Here is a 19591-nt window from a genome sequence, read left to right on the forward strand (position 1 = left end):
CAGTCTGCACTTTGGAGATTTACTTTCTGCTTTAATCGGCAAAATGAGGAGGAAGGAAAACAAAGAACAGGAGACTGAAAAAGTTTTTTTTCCAAATTCCGATAGGATCAGAACATGTATAATGAATTTTATCTGGAGGGCTTAACTTTTTCTTGGAAGATTTCTACTTTTAGAAAGAAAAAAAAGTCAGACCATTGTATGAATGTTAGAAAATGATTTTGCATTTCTCGAAAATAAGTTTTCAATCTTGTTCAGGATTTAGTCTCACTCATTTTAAATTTAAATTGACATGAGTGGCACCTAAGGCAGAGAGAAAGGCACAGAGAAAAAAAGAAAAGAAAGGAGGCCGAACTGATACTCGGAAAAACATAGGGGAAATATCTAAGAGAACAATTAAATTAACAAGAACACAAAAATAAACCAAAACAACTAAGCAAAAAGGGGATTAACTAATAATATAGAACCCAGTACACAGCAAATAACGGAAAAACATAAAAAAGCAATAAGATGTGAGGCATAACTCAAATAAAACCTAATAGCTAAGGAAATAACATCCACTATATTTTGATAAAGAGAAACACTAAGTATGACTAGAAAAACAATTACCACACAATAAAGCATGGTGGTGAAAGCATTACGCTTTGGGTCGGTTTATCTGCCAAGGCACAGGGCCATTTTAATGCATTTATAGGCTGATTAAAAATACCACATTATGTAAAATCTTGTACCTTCTTCCATCAACTAGAACACTAAAGATAATTATAGGTCTCTTAACATGAAAAAAACAAAATAAACCTAAAGGAAAGACAACATTTCCATACCTATACTGTAAAACCATTTTTTGGATTCCACTTAATGATATTTAGTTACTTTAACACATTTTTTTTTCATGTTAGCCTGTCAATACATGATTAAAATTGCGTTACAATAACATATTATTAAGTAGAGGTCAAAATCTGACGGAGTCTTGGCTGCATCCAGCAATACCGGACAATGCTATTAGCCTGGATGGGCTAATGCTATACCGCACGAATAGAAAAAAAAGAGCTCTGCATGAATGGAAACTCCTCTTAGACTGTTCCCAGGCAATCTTCAGCATCTAGGAAGGAAGCACAGCCCTCTGCAGGTGAAAATGAGGATATCACTCTAGATGCTTCCCTACCAAATGCTGAAACATCCCCAGCCGGCTCCTCCCGGCCCCCTACGGCTTCCACCTTCTCCACCATCGTCTGTCGCTGCTAAACCTGCCGATGGCACCACTGCTGCTTCAACCACGTCAGCCTCTAAGACCCAAGGGGCTACAACCCTCACAGCATCGTCCTCATCGTCCTCTTCCCCCCCTGAGCCAGGAGAAGCAAGTGCTTTAGGAGCTGGAGGCAGTAGCAGCAGCTCAACAACAACTGATGGGGTGAAGCCCAGGAAACAGACCCCTAATGCTCCAGCATCAGATTCTCTTCCACCAGGGTAAAAATCCCATTTGGATGCTAAGATCCTATCCAGATCTGTCTGACATCACTGCTGCCTAGCAAACATGAATGATGCGCATTCCATAACTAGATATAGTGACTTAATATCACAATGTTTTTTTTTTCCATCACTGCTGCTTAGCTTATAAAAGCTGCAATTTAAAAAAATTAATTGTCTAGAGAGCTCTTCTAAAGAAAATGTTACGGAATGACAAAATAAATCTGTCTCAGTCTAAGTCTAAAACCGGTTGATTTATTTTTCCAGAATATCTTAGTCTTGTGCTTCTGTCTGGCTTTTGGAATGTGGGAGGAAGTCAGAGTACCTGGAGAGAACCCCTAAATGCTTAGGGAGAACATGCAAACTCCACGCAGAAAGACCCCAGGCCGCGATACGAACCCCGAACCTTCTAGCTGCAAGGCAACATTGCAACCCAATGCTTCAACGTGCAGCCCCAAACAAATTACATTTTTATAAAGATTCTGTTATTTACCCAGTTTCATCCAATCCTGACTGAGCTTGACTAAACAAGCACAAGGTGTTGAGATGTAACTACAGGGAAAAGTCATTCTTCCAAGCGTCAATTGGTATAAAGTAAGAACACATGCATGAGACACATTTATATTTGTGAAAAATAGTCGGAAATCATATAAAATGAACCTCCTAGTTCATAATGATGTTCCTCTATCAGAGGTTTGCAGGACTGATGTGACAAAACAAAATGTTGAAGGTGTGTGAATAATCTGGAGATCATTGTGATTGTTCTATTACAGCTTTTGCATCAGCAGTTATATAATGTACATCTTAATGCTTTCCAACTGGAGTCATGTTTGGTGAATGTTAGCAGCTTGGCACACTGAATGTGACAAGCGTTGCAGCCGCTAAACATCTCTCTGTGGTTGCGAGCATGACATTTGCATTTAGCTTGGAGCGCTGCTCTTCCACACCACAGTGGGAGCTTCCAGTGCAGACTTGTTTATGTCTGGGTCATAATCTAATACTCAGTTAGTTAAAATAAAAAAGAGGGAATCGTTCGGATTAAAGTTAATACAAAATACCTCAGAATATTTTCACTCACCACTCAGTGCAGTCTGTCATTTTTTAACAGAGGAGAAAAGGTTAAGGAAGTCAGTGAAGCAGGCAGCTTTTATTGTAACAAAGCCAATAAGGACTGTATGTTTTATCTCTAGTCTAGCTGAAGACTGTGACAGGCTGAGCAAAGCCAGAATGAGAGGAGCTCCTTAGAGAGTAGACTGAAAGGTTAGATTGGCCCCAAGCAGCATGGCTGATGAAGTTCCACACAGACACACACCCTGACACCCCCCCTTCCAGTGCCGGTCATGCTTAAGGTGCTGCGTGCATTTCTTCATGTAGAAAAACTGTTTCACAAGCAGAAAAAAAAATGATTGAGCCTATTAAGGCAGAGCTTTAGAGTGAAATTAATAAATATGTTAATGTTCAAATCTCATATTCATGACTTTGAAAGGTGCATTAGCAGTGACGCTATATTACACATCACAAGATGGGACCCTCTCAGAACTATAGGCTCTTTAAACTAAAAGCCCAGAGCGAATAATTACAATGTTTTATTGCAGGTGTTATAAATTCAATATATTTCATATCTTTCCCATTTAGTCCCATTTGGTAATGTTCATCCATCTATTAATTCATTCCAAGACTGCAACACCGGATGGTGCAGCTTTACCTCATCTATTATTCTGTCTCACAACATTTACCACATGTTCTTACAAAGAAGGAAGTATATGAGCTTAATGGTTTAGTTTGAGACATTGTGTGCTGTGCACAGCTCTGAGCTGCATACAGGACTCTATACCCGCTTATTCCTCAACCATGTCTTTATAATTTCTAAGAGTCTCAGTTAGTGTAGCTTTGTATTATTTGATCTTATAAAAGATGGTCAAACATGACGCTGAAAGCATCATGCTGTCATGGATGCAAACATGGAAGCTGGTCAGAATCGATGGGAAGATGAATTGGCTGCTATGAGATCAGAGATCACTAGCGTTGATTTCTAGGTTATGTTTTGCTTCTGCACTCAGACTCCATCAAGCTCCTTCAATTTGTTTGTTATTTTCTGCACAGTGAAGGTAAGTATTTTGCAACAAGAGAAAAGACTTATTAAAACAACTATTTTTCTTTGCTAAAACCTAACTAGTGTATTCATGTATTTTACAATAAGGAACGAAGCTGGGAAATGAAAAAAAAAAAAAACGCAGTACATTTTAAAGTTTGTCAATATTTATTCCACTAATATTTAACACAATGAATAAAAAATAATATCCCAGGTACATCATTGTGGTTTTTGATAAAATATGCTTGTTTTAAACTGTTAAACTTTAACTGTTTGACAGTTTTCTTATTATTCTATTTTTTTTTTTGCAACTTCCTTTAAAGAGGGAAACATTTGTCATCATCTTACCTAATCTAGTAGCCTGGGTGCCATTCCGAACTTAGTCCCGCCCACAACGTTTGAGGTCGGGAAGTTCGGTCTGGCATTGCTCCATAGTAGCGCCAGTATGCTCGCACAATATCTGGCGGGCCAATCAAATTGTCAGGGCGGGCTTTATACGATGATGGACAGATGATCAACAGTAACGTAATCAACCACGTGACCAAAGCGCGCTTGGGTGACAACAACAATGGCTGCCGCTGGAGAGTTGAGGTGTGTAGATTCTGCTATTAGGTCTGCTCTATGCGTCGCTTAACATACGTCACGCACTCCGTTGCTCTTATTGGTTGTAGGTCTATCCAATTGAGTGCAGAGGCATTTTTTTCCTGGTTCGTTCGAAACACGCCCCATAATCACAGCTCTATGGAGCAGTATCAGACTCATATTCCGACTAGAATTGAGTAGGACTACGTCAGGCTACTAATCTAGGCCTCAGCTGAACTCAATTCGTTTAGCACCAGCTTACAGCTAAAGTTAAGGTACCTAACGCAAAACGAAGCAGGTCCAAGATCACTTCTAGTTATTTCAGAATCCATTTTTGTCAATTTCCGGTATTTCCAGTGTGGTTCTATCTATAGTCAGATTCAAATACAGTTATAAAGTCAAAAGAAAATGTCCATCAACTTCTTACTATAACTCATCCATATTAATATCACAGCTTTCATGATTCACGTGTATCAGTTTCCTTCCCACACATCAATTCTGTTATTTTCGCATCTCTTTATTCTGTCTCCCACCACAGACCATCATGTCATCTGCATACAGTTGAACAAATATGTGTTTACTTCTGTTGTCTTTCCTGAGATATTCTTACTTCTATGTTTTTTGATTAGCAGTGCCATTATCAATAAACACTACACTGCAAAAACAATATAGAAATAAGTCAACATTTCTTAAATTAAGTTTATTTACCTTTAATTTGTGCAGGAAAATACAATAATTTGCCAATGGAATAAGTACATTCACTCTTAAAATGAGATAATTAGATATAATGCACTTCAAATTAGACATTGCAGTTGTTTTTCTTATTGTAAATGTAAATTGTCTTGTTCCATGTGCAAAGTGTATCACCTCCTCAATTCAAGAGAAAATGCCCTTATTTTAAGTAAAATAAGTAAATTAAGTATTTGGATTTAAATTTTTGCAGTGTTACCACGGTGAAAAATGTATATCTTTCCTGGTGAGTATTTCAGCCTGGCTATAGCATAACAGTACATCACACAGCACATACACGTAATTGTTATTTCAGAGGTCAAACTAAAGGCACTTCTATCTTATGCATTATGTATGTGATTTTTAAATTTGCCTGCAAAGAGTTCACCTACAGAAATTCCCTGGAACATTTTCACAGAGCAAACTTCAACTGCAGAAATAAGGTTTAAAAATAAAAGTGGTTTAATGCAACAGAAAGATATTACCTGCAATATTGTTAACCATCAGATTCACTTCTGGCAAAAAGTTTAAAAGCTGGATCTGGTTATCCAAAGTTGACGGCAGTGAAGACGAGTGTGTTTCCCTGTGTGTGCATAGTGGCTACTGAGTAATTACAGTGCTATCAGAATTCCAGGATATACAAATAAACTCATCTTGCTTTACCTTTATAATCATTAAAGTATTAATTATCTTGTAATCATTTTATCCCTTTAAATTGTCGTTTTTTATGGCTTTAATAGCTGATTTATAATGTGCATAAGTCTGGGTTTAGTTCTACACATTATCAATCTGGATTTGCTCTCATTGAATCTGTTCAGGGAAAGGAGGAACATTCAGCAGACACTTAGCTGACTGCGTGGAGCGACAGCTAGTGCCCGCATATCAAAGTTTGGTTCTGGCCAATCACAGTAACCAAAACCACTACAACAACCTATGCTTATATTTCTTTAGCTGTTCCTTTTTCAAAGATACAATTGCAGATAAAACAAAATGCCAGGTACTAATGAAGCCAGTTTAGTTTCATTATCTTTGTCTGTATCTTTTCATTTGCTTTGGCTAGAGTTATTAGAACATCAACAGATATGAAGACCAATTTTTACTGCTGACATTTTGACTTGCAAACAAAGTGAAAAGCATGCCTTGCTTTACAGATCTGCACAGAATAATTTGGCAGACGTATAATAAAACTCTGATACCAATGAGACTTTATTGCTCCCATAACGTTTCACACAGGTGGCCAATTTAGATTTATAATCAGTCTACAACTTTGATGGGCTGTTAAGTTGATTATCTAAACGCCTTGCAGCACATAGATCAACATTTCTTAAATTAGATAGTTTAACAGGTTTATTTCGATGTTGTCCTGTTTTGTTCTACTTAAAATCAAGGACTCTCTAATAGAAGCCCAATCCCTTAATCTGGATGTGGAAATTAAGATTGTTTATTTTAAGTACAGCGCCAATTTTCTATTGTAACTTCTGCCTCTGGTTGGCTAAGTTGGCTGTTATTTTTATTTTTGTGTCATATAAAGCAGCTTTTTTATGGATTAACAGTGAATGCTGATCCAAATGTAAAGATAACTATCCACCAGCTGACACTTTTAACCAAAATAACCATCCTAGGAGCCGTACTACTGGCAGAGTTTTATTTTACAACCCCGAACACCTGCAGCTAGTTGTAGCACATCTCTAAGGCCTGACAACAGCTGGTGCAACACGCCACACGACCATTTATTTTACAAATGTCAAATCTGAACACCCGGCTTCTGCAGCAAATCCTCCATCTCACTCTTATCTAAAATGACACTCTTGACTTATTTTGAGGTTTTCGAAGGTGCTACAATGAGCATGGATCGACAGCAGCTAGAAGCTATGAACACTTTAAATAGTACCGGTATATAGAAATATACAGCGCCTTGCAAAAGTATTCGGCCCCCTTGAACTTTTCAACCTTTTCCACATTTAAGGATATAAAATTGTAATTCTTTGTGAAGAATCAACAAGTGGGACACAGTCATGACATGGATCAAATCACAGACCAGGTGCATTTAAGACACTTCCCTCTGGCTGCAGTCCATCAGTACCAAAACCTCACGCAACAAAAACAGCTTTTTCCATCCACTACCAGCATTATCAACAAGGCCCAGAGACCCCAATACAGGGGGCCAAAACATCTCGCCTGGCCAACCAGACCAACAATACCCCTAACGACCCCCCTTACAGAGGCATAGACCAGTATTGGGTATTTCAGGCTAACAGAGAACCCAAACGACTCCCTATTTGCATGTTTCCTAGGCCAAAACAAGGCTTTGTTGGGTTACTCTATAAAGCTTCGAACTCAATGCTAATTCTGACATTTTAAATTGAAAAAGCTTCTTGGATAGGAAACGAAACATCTTCAAGCTTGGAAACAAAGTCCAGTTGATTGTTTTTTTTTTTTTTACTTTTTTTGGGAGCCCCAGAGACCACTATGACACAACCTCTCCATCTCCCACATTCAGGACCTAGAGGCTACACCAACGTAGCATCTCCAGAACTCCTGTGTTACATTAACGCAAACTCTGCTGTGTATAAAATATATAGCTGTGTAATATATATTGTATATAGTATATTGTATGTTTTGCATTGTATATAGCAATAGATTCTGTACACATATCGAATTTGTCTGCACCATAAACACCAAGTCAAATTCCTTCTAAGTGTAAACCTACTTGGCAATAAACTTGATTCTGATTTATAATGATTTACACTTGATTACACACGGGTGGATTCTATTTATCACTATCAGTCATTTAGATCATTTTGGGGAGTATTTAGTCAGCCACTGATTGTGAAGTTTTCCTGCTCAGAAAGATGACAGGACACTATAGGATTAATCAGAGGTGCAATTTAACTCAGAATTAAGGTATTTGGTCAAATAAGTCGAAGGTCTCCTCTAGGGCTTTACCAGTATTGGTCACGCCATGCAGATCTCATCTAGAGCAGTGATGCTGTGGGGGTGTCCACATGGACTTTCTATGGGTTTGAGGTCTGGAGATTGGTCAGACAACTCCTGGACCTCAAAACACTTTTGAAAAGCATGATGTTTCTACCGCCATGCTTCAGGTATGGTGTTCTAGGGGCTGCAACTCAGCATTCTTCTGATATTCAAAAACAACTCAAATTATAAGACCTAAACGAGTTGGGTCAAGCTGGGAGATCAGGGAATAATAAGGGAAATACCTTAGGCTGCTTATGCTTAAAAACAATTTTACAATAAAAAAGTGAGTTAAAAATGATAGAAAATAGCCTCTAAAATTAAGGCACTTTGTCAAATAAAAAGGACACTCATGTGCTGCACAACTTAAGGACACCAAACCTGCAAACGGAGAAAGGCAGGAGCTCAATAATTATCTTTCCTGTCTTCATTAAAGTAAGAAGTGAACACAGTAACAGGACCAAAGACATGGATTAAACCCAAACATTTGTCTCCATGAGCAATAAACCTCTATGCCCCAATAAACAATAAATGAGAGAGCTCCAGCCCTATTTGCCTTTATCGGTAAGATTCAAGTAACTAAAAACATTTGATGTTTTAGAATAGTTTAGTTTCACTCCTTCATGGATGAAACCATCATTTGGAAGCAGAATTTCATTTTATTCAGGTTATTTTTGTCTGATATAAAATTTGCTTCACAATCTTTAATTTAAATTTAATAAAAAGGCAGAAGCAGAAGAGATTTTGGATGCCATGTTTAAATGGCACCAATGCTAATAAACATAAATTAAACATAAAGTTGCTAATTCAACATAAATTAATTAAACATCTGATAATATTAGTTGCCCGTCTAAACTTCTGCTAGTTGATTTCAAACTTTAGGACAAAACCAAACTAGTTTACTAATCATGTGATTCACTTTGTCCCTCAGAAAGACAGAATTCAGTAGGGATAGGAAGCCAATTTCTTCATTAGATCAATGAGTGGCAGCTCAGATTGGTAAATCTGCAAAGCACCTGCATTGATTTAATTTGCCAATTGCCAGATGGAGGCCATTTATCACCACTTTTAAGCTTTCCTAAACTTCTCAGCGAGACGTAATAAGATTTCGGAGCAATCTGTCGCCACCTCTCATTAGAACGCTAAAGAGATCCCCCAAAGCTTAATTATTCATCTGCATTAATATCCTTTCAGTTATTAGCGATAAGGTAAGTGTGTATGTGTGTGTGTGAGGGCCAAAGATCAGCCTGGCGTTACCTCAGCCTCCCTCCTGATTAATGGATGAGGGAGAGGAGCTGTTCATGTATTATTACTGCAGAGAGCCGGGACCTTGGAGAGAGATACAGACAGAGGGGGACAAAGAAAGAGAAGGAGCAAACCCAGTGAATAATAATTGCTGTTTGGTATGCATACATGTCCTCTACACATTGCTGGCATTTTAATATCGTTTACGTGCAAAACCAAAATGTCCCTCACCTAAAAGTGGAATGGATTTAATCTAGCTTGTCATCTTTGAACACAAAACTATTTCAAAATAACACGTTAAAGACAAATCAGGTGAAATCAATATTTGAAACAAAATCTCATAAGATTCTACTTTTTTATTGGCATTTTAGTTGATTTAGAGCACTCTGGCTTTAGAGCACTATGGCATTTAAAACCAACAGTTATTTATTTTGTCCCTTTATTCGAAATAAAAGTTTTTATTGGCCTCAAATTAATTGATGAGTGAGAAAAAATATGAACTACTCACAGGGGCCATCTATAATGTTGGATTGCTTTTAGTTTGCCTTTTTACAACAGTTTAATCAGTTTAGCCTGCCTCCTAGTGGCCATATAAGTAAGTGCACTGCTTTTAAATAAATACCATTTTAAAAAAGCTGTTTTTTGTTTGTTTGTTTTTTAAGAAAAAAAATCATGATCAGTTGTAGTTTACGTAATTATAAGCAAATATTTATAAAATCCAATCCAAAAACCATCAATGTTATCAGACAGATTTTTACAACAATTTGATTATTTGGATACTTTCTAGTTTTAACTTTAGAAGAGTGGAAAGTAAAATAACTAAGAGATACTGACAGCTAATGTGCAGCTACAATAGAGTGCAGCAATAGTACTAGAGGTTCCTTACTTTTTGCAATTTGTTGCAGAGTAAATGCATTCATTTCAAATGTAATACTATAAATGACATATAGCATAAATGACTGAAAGCTATTGAATCCATAAAAACCCAGCATGATGACAGATTAATGAGCTTCATATTCAGTCTATTAACTATATTCACATCTAGAGGCTAAATCAGCAGTAGATACTGCCGACTCCACACCAACTGGTGTGGTTGCTTTTTAAGTTCCTTTTCCATTACAGTACAGTAGATTCATCTCAAATTTAGAAAACAACGTTTGACTAACGTAATTCAGTAGAGAAAAACAGCCCTCATTAGGAAATGAAAAATTTTAACAAAATGTAAATCACAGCTGCCACAATAATCTGCTGTTAAATAAATGTAACTGCAGTAATTCTTTTACTTTTATTCTTTACTCAGTCATTAGACGGAAAATGAACTTCTTGTGGAAATGTGTAACAACTGAATCCCTATTTTGTTATCTAAGGCTGAAATTCAACCACATTTAAACCCTGAGAGTGAAAAGCTGCACTCCAAGAATGAATTGGTTAGAGAAAAAAATTAACTATTTGGTTAAACCAATTTTGGTCAGATTATCCAAACCAAGCCATTGGTTACGGATCAATCAATTTAACTGGTTAACCAAATAACCAATAAAAATGGTAACAGATGGTTTACTAATCTGACTGTTTGGTGTGTAACAGTTATGAACCTAGAGAAAATTTACAGTGATGCGTTCATGTACCGCATGCAAATCTTGGCTTTGACCTTAGTTGCAGGATTAGTATTAACTATTAGTAAATTCCAAGACGCATTAGCAGCGACATGCGACATTCATGTTGGATGCAGAGGTTCGCGATAAAACCAAAGGGTTGGTGGTTCAAGCTTGGTCCCTGTTTTCAATGTTTTTACACTAATTTACTGATAATTTGGTCAAAGTGACCAATCTGTATCTGTTTTTCCTTTTACCAAACATTACACAATGATTGGTGTAGTGTTTTTTTTTTTTTTTTTTTTTGAGTTTTTATGGCACTAGTGGCTCGTTTTTTCGACAGTAGCATTACAAGAAAGGACCACAGGTTGGATTCAAACCCGGGACGGCCGCATCGAGGACTAAGGCCTCAGCACATGGGTTGTGTGCACTAACCACTATGCCACCTGCACGCCCGAGATGGGTAGTTTAAACCAAAGGATGGGTTGGACACATAACTACCAACCAGGTTTGTGAAATTCAACAATTTTTTTGGGTTGTACTAAGCAACCTGGTTTTAGGGTGTGGAAGAACGCCCGGGTTTATGGTGGTACCACCTCCAGAGGGGACGGTCACCAGTTCTCCATTAGAAGAGTGTAGCAGGGTGTTTTAGTTATAAAGATCCTTTTTTAGCACTGTATTCCTTCCTCTAAAAGAAATATTTAACTTCTGTTGATGCCATGTCTTCACTCTCATGCCTTTCTGATGGTTTACGCTTTTTACTACTTTCCATTTGGAACAAATTGCACTGATAGACCCTTAATTCTTAATTCTCATCTCACCACAATACAAGATTTTAGATCTTAGTGAGGTTTAATCTGTTTAAATAAAGGCTATCATCATATGATGCGAGTTATTTGTTCTTAGTCTTGTCTGTTAAGGGATAGGCTGTGGTTTATGTTTTGTACATTTACTGCTGCAAATTATTATATTTTATTTATTGAAACAGGAAAGTCCTGTCGAGCTTAAAAAACATTTTTAAATAAAGTTGACCGCTGCCTTTATGCTGTGCTTTTTGTTAATTTGAGCAAAAAGCATAAAGCGTTACACCCCAAAACATTGTGTGGTATGATTTAAGATTTCATTTAAGCTTTATTAGCTCAGTTATAACAGTGAATAAAATGATTGTAAACATATTCACTGAAGAAGCAACTGCAACACTGATTTTACCTGCTAAAATGGATTTGTGGAGCATCTTTAAGTTGAAATTGTAATCAGTAGAAATCAGAATCTACTTGGCATCAGAACATGGGGCAGATACAGTCTGGTCTTTCTGAACTAAACCAGCTCATATTTGCAAAAATTCTTGTTCACCTAAAAAAAGTTGTGAAGTGAGGAAACCCGAGTAAAGATCTAGTTGCCTAAGATTTCAGCACCAGGGGATAACTCTGAAGGGTTATTACTCTGAACAAATAATTAAACTGAGTGCATATTTTTAGGTTTTAAAAAGGATAAGGCATTTGGGAAACTTTAATATACACAATATATGTAATTTAAGTTAAAAATAAACTAATCAGAAATGATAGATCTAATTAATAGTTGGATATAATTCATTACAAATTACAAAGGCAGGTGTGTAAATGTAAAAGAAAGGATCAAAAAGAAAACTTTAAGTTTAATGTGCTAGACAATAAAAACTTGGAGTAATGCATTTGATTAGCATCAGTTTTTGTTTGATTTACAAAGAACTCCAGATAAAATCTCAACATAAATGGAGCTTTACTATCAAACTCTAGTTTAAAAAAATAAAACTTAGGTCCACTCAGACAGCAGGTGGTGCTAAAGTCACGCGGATTGTCTCCAAGATTAAAGTCACTGATATGTTATAGACTCCCTTAAACAGTATTCTGATGCACCTTTTTATTCACTTTAGGAAAATCTTAACACTGACATTGCCTGAAAGCAAAAAAAAAAACCCTGCTACTGATGCAGCCAACGTCTTTATGCTTTACTTTGTGTCTGTTACATTTGGCTTTTAAACACCAAGAGATTAAACGCATCCTAATCTCTAAAACATGGGGAACGCTTATTAATGGTCAGAGTAGGAATTGGGTTAATATATATGTTAGAATGACTCCAAAATGAATTATAGCCATAAACCTTGGTCCAGATATTGTCTCTATACAACAACAACCTTTGGGTTATTTTTAAGCAGAAAGATGTGTTTCCAGTAACACTAAAGCTCATGGGAAAATGGCAGGAATGAATTATTAAAGGAAAGCCAAAGACAAACATAACTATGGAAGAGGATTAGGGCAATTAAAAAAAAATTTACGGATTTTTAAATATTATTTCAGTTTAATATGGGAAAAAATTCAGAATTCTGACTTTTTTCTCAGAATTCTGATTTTTTTCTCAGATGGCTCAAACATGTTAGCATCAAGCCATATGTCTGTTTTAAAGACTAAACTAGCTCTCTTGTTTTAATCACCTTCTGCTCTTCCATTAATGAAATAGCCTCACTGGGGGCCCCTCAGGCAAACAAAAAGTTGCCTAATTCCGTAATTTTTCACCAATGTTTACTGGCCCTCGCAAACAACTCACATCTTTGTCAGTGAAGCTGAGTGCTCCCACATCTCTTCCTTCATGGTGCCCATCTACATTAAGATCCAAAATTCAGAATTAAGATCAAAGATTCAGAAAGTCAGAATTCTGAGATTAAAGACAGAATTCTGTGATTAAAGTCAGAATTCTGACTTTTTTTTCATGTTATTGTGAAATAAATTTTTTAAATAAGTTAACTTTTTTGTTTTTGTTTTTCAGTGGCCCTAATCCTTTTCCGTACATAACAGACAAGAATAATACAATAACTTTGATAAGAAATCCAAAAAAAGCAGATCCTAAACAAATCCTGCCTGTTTTTCTGGACATGGGTAAGAATTTGTATGTTGCGCCTTTTCTCCACTAGGTGGCAGCAAAAGCCCGCAATAATCTAAATTGTTCCACAACTTTCTGCTAAATTACCTTGCAACCCATGTGGAGTCTCTTTTCAACTCCTACTTAGTTTAAAGGTTGTGTTCAAGCAACTTTGAGTGAAAAACATAAGACAAACAACAAAAATAATAATAATAAAAAAAATACAGTTTACCTATTAAAACCAAACAACAAACAGCTCAACACCATTTAAATTAAAAATTAAACAACCAGCTTACGCAATTTCACGCGCAAATTTGAAGTTCGGTGAAAAGAAATTATTATTCGTATGAGTTGATATATCTAATGAAAGATAACATTCAAATCCATAAATACGCTTAGAGAGAATATAAACTGAATATTAAAACTTTGGCAGAGAGTATGTTTTATTCGTTATAATAACCAAAAAGCTGTTAACATAAGAAGAAATAAAATAATTTTAAAGCGCGCTTTTGGCCCTGTTTTGGCACTGAATATTGAGCTATTTAACAGATTTAACTTGACACCACCAAACGCAATAAATTGTTGTTTTGTGCAGAGATATTTCAAATTTGTTATTATATTTGCAGACTAATCTTGAAGAAGAAAATCAGTCCCAGTAGCTCTACAGCAGCCTCCCAACCAGAGGTTCATCATGAACTTGTATGTGCAAATGTGTGCGCCTAAGCGCGTGCGCTGCAGCACCTCCACTTTATGGGCTACTCAATAAAAGCGCGGCTGCGATCCGTCAGTGCATTTATCATCCTATTACGGCGACAAATCCGGCTCCCAGCTCGTGAAAGGTAAAATGAATCACCAACGTTAAGCCGTCAATAAAGTCATTTCTGTAAATGGTGTCTCTGAGGGCCCCCGCTATTATTCAACAAGCTTTATCAGCACCTTGGAAATTACGTGGCTTGTAGCGCGGCCCCTGCTTCACTTTGATGAAGGGCCCTGCCAGGCGGCGGTGACAGCGCTTTGTGACTCGGGTTTTATTCAGGCCGCTCCCCGTGATGAGCACCGAGCGGACCGGGCGGAGGAAAGACTAATTAAAAGCTATAAATTATCTTCCGTGGCCCCTCTCATGCAGAGCCCTCTTTGCGGCGCCAGATAAGAGCAGCTCATTTAGCCACAAAGGCGCAGCGCATGGATGCTGTCCTAATTGGAATTTAATTAAGTAGCCAAGGCTTCCCAGTCCGGCCTGTGGGATGACGTTTTTACATAGTTAACCATCAACACGTCCCCACTTTCCTCCTGTCGCCATTATGATTAGAAATATTATCATTATTATTTCAACTCACTAATTGCACTGCTTGATGGCCATTTTTATTAATATGATAGAGATTTAACTGCATTTCAGACCCAGCTCGTGCGCATGGTTTCAGTCCGCGTAATGATGAATACTGTGCGCATCTCCATGCTTCCAAGTGGTAAACAGAATCAGAAGTGGTTTGGTTTGCACTAGCTGGGGTTTCTCTTCCGGAGCACAAAACAAGAGTTAAAGAGCAAAAGGAGAAGAGCTCTATGACAGGTTGCTCAGTAGGAGAGCTGGGAGCTGTCATAACACCAGTAGGGCTGCAGGAAATGGGGAGTAATTGAGAAATGGGAGCAACCAGGTTAAAGGAATACAACCTTATAATTTACCTGTATGTATTTATAAAGGACAATATATCAGAATTCTGTTTAATTATTTATTTTAATGCTGGACTGCGCATTGTAAACAAACAAACAAAAAAAAACTTAAACCCACTTCCTATTATTTTATTTGGCATTTCACTATTTATTATAAATATGATGGTAATGTTCAAATCTCTCGTACAATTTTATCAAATTTTTTCTTATTATTTTCTGAACTCCTTAGACGCTCCTGATCCATTCATGTTTGCATTGAATGATCCGACAATTCTGCTGAAAGCTGGAGGGATTAGAACCCGCGTGGTCAAACCAGTAATAGTGATATGTTTCAGAGTATTTGTAAACCGTTCAGCCAGATATAGAGTGAGAATAAGGATAATTACTTAAAATAGTGTTTTGTAAAAATGGCATACAGGTATATTATAGCACAGGGGCAAAAAAAAAATAAATAAATGAATAACTAGAACCTAAAGGCTACTGTTCTGTTTTACATTAATTAAATAATTATAATAAAATACATATGGGTTGCTGTTATTTTTATAAACTAAAACATTTTTTTTTATTTTCATTATTTTTTTCTAAATGATATCTAATAAAGACAATGAATGCAAGAGGTGGAAAATAAAGGAGGTTTAAAATTCTTTCATGAATGTTTAGCTGTAAAAATTGTAAAAATAAACACTGAACGAATACAAAATTGTGCATTTCATTCTTTATTTTTTATTTAAAACATTTCTCTAGTTCTAAAATTAAAATGCTTGGATTTATTTTTGCATTTAGGTGGTTTACTGCTGATATCTAGAGAAATTTAAGAAACGCAGGTGAGCGTGTGGGTCAATTACGGAGTTATGGACTAAAATAATGACTAAAACGTCACGTGAACAGTTGAAGCTCAAATACTCTGAGGTGTGTTCAAAACCAAAGCTCTTTTCCTCTCTTTGTTCCATTTATTATGGTGGCTGCCCCCTCTTGTTTTTGTTTTGCTGTGTACATTCGCGTGCACGTGCGCTTCCTCAATATCGATCACCGTCGCGCGCGTGCCGTTATTGAGGAAAGCGTTCCGGTCGCTTATTGGCCGTCGTAAGCCGTGACAGAGACGATCCGTGCATCTGATTGGTGCGTTGCACGTGTGCGCGCGCACTGGGTGTAACACTGCCGAGTAGCACACGGGATTTGGACCGGGGGGGGGGATCTGGTTTTAGGAGAGTTTGAGGAGAGAAAACAGAGATATTATGCTGCAACGTGGAGAGGCGCAGGCACTGGGTGTTGTGGAGCTGATGGTTATGCCAAGCATCGGGAGGTCATTAGGAGACATGCTGCCGCTGCAGTTGATGCTATAATAGAAGTCAGGCGTTTGTTCTATGAGAAAAGCTTGTTTTTTTGTTGTTGTATTGAACTGGATACCGAAGAGAGCGCGAGCAACAAGTGGGACCTGGTGTGGAGAGGCTGATTTCTCACCATCACCAGTTGTTATGGAAGAGCACAAGGAGCCCAGCAGCGGCCGGGACTCAACCGAGGACGACAGCATGTCCCTTTCGCCGAACCTGCCATCCCCTGCCATGATCATCCCCCATCCGGCCGCGCAGCAGGCCCACAGAACCACCAACTTTTTCATCGACAACATCCTCCGACCGGACTTCGGCTGCAGGAAGGAGCCCAGCTACCGCGAGCGGAGCCAGACGCCGGGCAGGGAGAACGTGAACCCGCTGGGAGCGAGGCCGCCGCACGCCGGCAGCCTCTGCCTGGACTCCAACTGCAGCAGCGACAGCGCCTCCTCCTCGCCCTCCTCCTCCTCTTCCACGTCTTCGTCGCCCGCGTCCAAGCAGAGCTCGTCCAAGCCGGGGGAGGCTACCGGCAACGGGGGCGGCAGATACGCGGACAGTCCGTCGTCGATAATGGTCATGAGCGGCAGCAATGGAGGCTCTCCGCCTGGAACCAAGGAGAGCCAGCCGCTGCTGTGGCCCGCCTGGGTTTACTGTACGCGCTACTCGGACCGGCCCTCATCTGGTAAGGCGCTAGTAGTCCCCGAAATACACCGAGCAGGAGCTTTCACTTTATTTATATATATTTTAAAAAATGCATTAACCTCCAGGCTGCAAAAGTGTTTATGTTTATTTTCTTTCTTAAATAAATGGTTTTCTTTCCTGAGATTCTTTATGCAGGGAAAATTAATCAATAGATTTAAACAACAAGCTTGTAAGAGACTATTAAACATAAAAAAAACATTGGTCTATGTTATGGATTATGTAACAGACACATCATTGGGAAAATAAAAAAAATACAGGATAAGTTCATTTAAAATATTTATCTTATTCTTGCATCAGCTTTATTTACACTCCTTGCGAGATGGATTTAGTTATATATATATTTTTTAAATCTCTATATAATATAATAAACTGAAAAAAGTAAGAATAATCTAAAATATGAAAAAAATATTATGCTATGATACAAACCCTTACATGAATAATAGCATTTTCATTATAATTAACTTATACTAAAGATGGCTGCTCTTGCTCGGTTTTCCCTTTCATTTATTAGTAATAATTAATATATTCTTTAAATATTTGGTTTTAGATGCACCTAAAATCATTTATATATAAATGAAAAATCATTTTCTTAAAAAAAAAAAAGAAAGCAAAAAAAAAACTAGAGATCAATGAGAAAAAATATATATGTATAGATGTGTGTGTAGGCCAAAACAATATAGGTTTATTCTATATAATGAAGTTTATTTTAATAAAAAGTGCTCAAACTTATTTGGATCTAATCTAATCCAACCCGCATGCCCGTGATTACTAATGTATAGATGATTTAAACCAAATATATAACTAAACATTTATATTCCACATATTGCTTTATTTTCTAGTAGTCTTTGAGTTTTAATGCTTCAAATAATCTTGTTTTTATTAGGTGATTGTGTGTAATGTTTTACACACAGTGTGTTATACTAAATTTGACATTTTGCAATATCTTATCGGGCTAATTAAAGTCAAATTGAACATTTTATTATTTAAATAAGTATGTTTTGTATATGATACTATGCGTGCCTTAGTATTAGACATTTCTCGGCTGATTTGTATAAAGCGCAGTCACCCAGTGATCATCAGACTCATTTAGTTTCACCTTTTCCTCCTTTGCTGTCATTCCTAATATTTGGAGAAAAGCGACTTTCTGCATTTGAAACAGAGCGGCGGGTGCATAGAGTCAGTCTGCGCCATTAGACGCACAACAAGCTATTTATCGACGAGATAAAAACACATATAGCTTCTATTTTATTGTGTTTTTGTGTTCTTTATTATTTAACTTTTACTGCTTAGTTCCCTTACAGTTGGTACTATACAGTATAGACCTTTAATGGCTTTGACCTCAGAGTCTTAAAGGGGCACGCGCTTATATTTACACCCAAATATTACAATTAAGGTTTGGAAAATAATATTTTACCGATATTAGGACCTAAATGTAGGCTCGTTTGTTTGCATTTTTCTAGTATAAATTGCGACTGTGCATGGAAGTGAAATACAGAGTAAAACTGAATTATTATTATTATTTTATATTAGTAGTACCGCTAGATAATGCTCTATAGCGCTGTTTGCAGCTGGCTTATTTGTCCCGTCCCTAACTCTCTACATAACGCATTTATTAGTATATAAAGAGATAATTTAGAGTTTAAAAGTAAAAGAAAACTGAAGTCAAATTCGACTTACTTCAATTTCTTCCCTTCGTTTGAAAGCCTTCTTATATTCTCAGGAACAGTATTGTTTTATACATTTTTACAGGTTAAACGGGTTGCAGCTGCGTATTAATTCCCTTAATTGCCGCCACTCACTGTAAGGCCGCGTGCTGTGATCTCATTGGTTCATTCCTCCCCCTTACTCTGTGTTTAGCGCACCTGTTATTAATAATTAATTAGTCTAATCTTATGGACGGACTCGCATCCTTAAAGAGACATGAACTTTAATTTCACTTTATGTTTGTGGGGCTGTTAAAGTGAACATAAGATGTCCCCGTTGGTTCCTCTTAAATGCATATTTACTTAATATTTTTTTATGGCCGTAAATTATACCAGAAGTGGCGTAACTCCCTGCTGGAACACATATAAGCTTTAATACACATCACTATTCATGGTCCTTTAGGTCTATACCTGTTTACATGGCATATTGTCATTTTATATAAATGGTGACGCTGGACCCCCTCAAAAAAAAGAAAAAAAAAAAAAAAAAAAAAAAAAAAAAAAAAAAAAAACACAAATCAAAACACCAATTGAAGTTGTGCAGTTTTTTTTTCAATTGAAAAAGAAAATTGCGTCAAACTTATATCTCCGGCACAAAAATATTTTACTTTTATT

The 19591-nt window shown here is 37.2% G+C and overlaps 1 protein-coding gene across 2 annotated transcripts in view; it reads left to right on the top strand.

Moving 5' to 3' along the window:
• The first annotated feature begins 16446 nt into the window (after positions 1-16446).
• en1 (engrailed homeobox 1) overlaps positions 16447-19591 on the top strand; it is a 6840-nt gene continuing 3695 nt past the window's right edge. The window contains exon 1 of one of the 2 annotated variants that reach the window (XM_015389547.1): positions 16447-17253. In XM_015389547.1, coding sequence (XP_015245033.1) covers positions 16608-17253 — 646 coding nt within the window. In that variant the 5' untranslated portion in view covers positions 16447-16607. The remainder of the gene's footprint in view (positions 17254-19591) is intronic. The other variant, XM_015389548.1, reaches the window with a different exon arrangement.

The sequence above is a fragment of the Cyprinodon variegatus genome, unplaced genomic scaffold (genome assembly GCF_000732505.1).
Source record: "Cyprinodon variegatus isolate N-32 unplaced genomic scaffold, C_variegatus-1.0 Scaffold465, whole genome shotgun sequence".
Taxonomy (NCBI): Eukaryota; Metazoa; Chordata; class Actinopteri; order Cyprinodontiformes; family Cyprinodontidae; genus Cyprinodon; species Cyprinodon variegatus.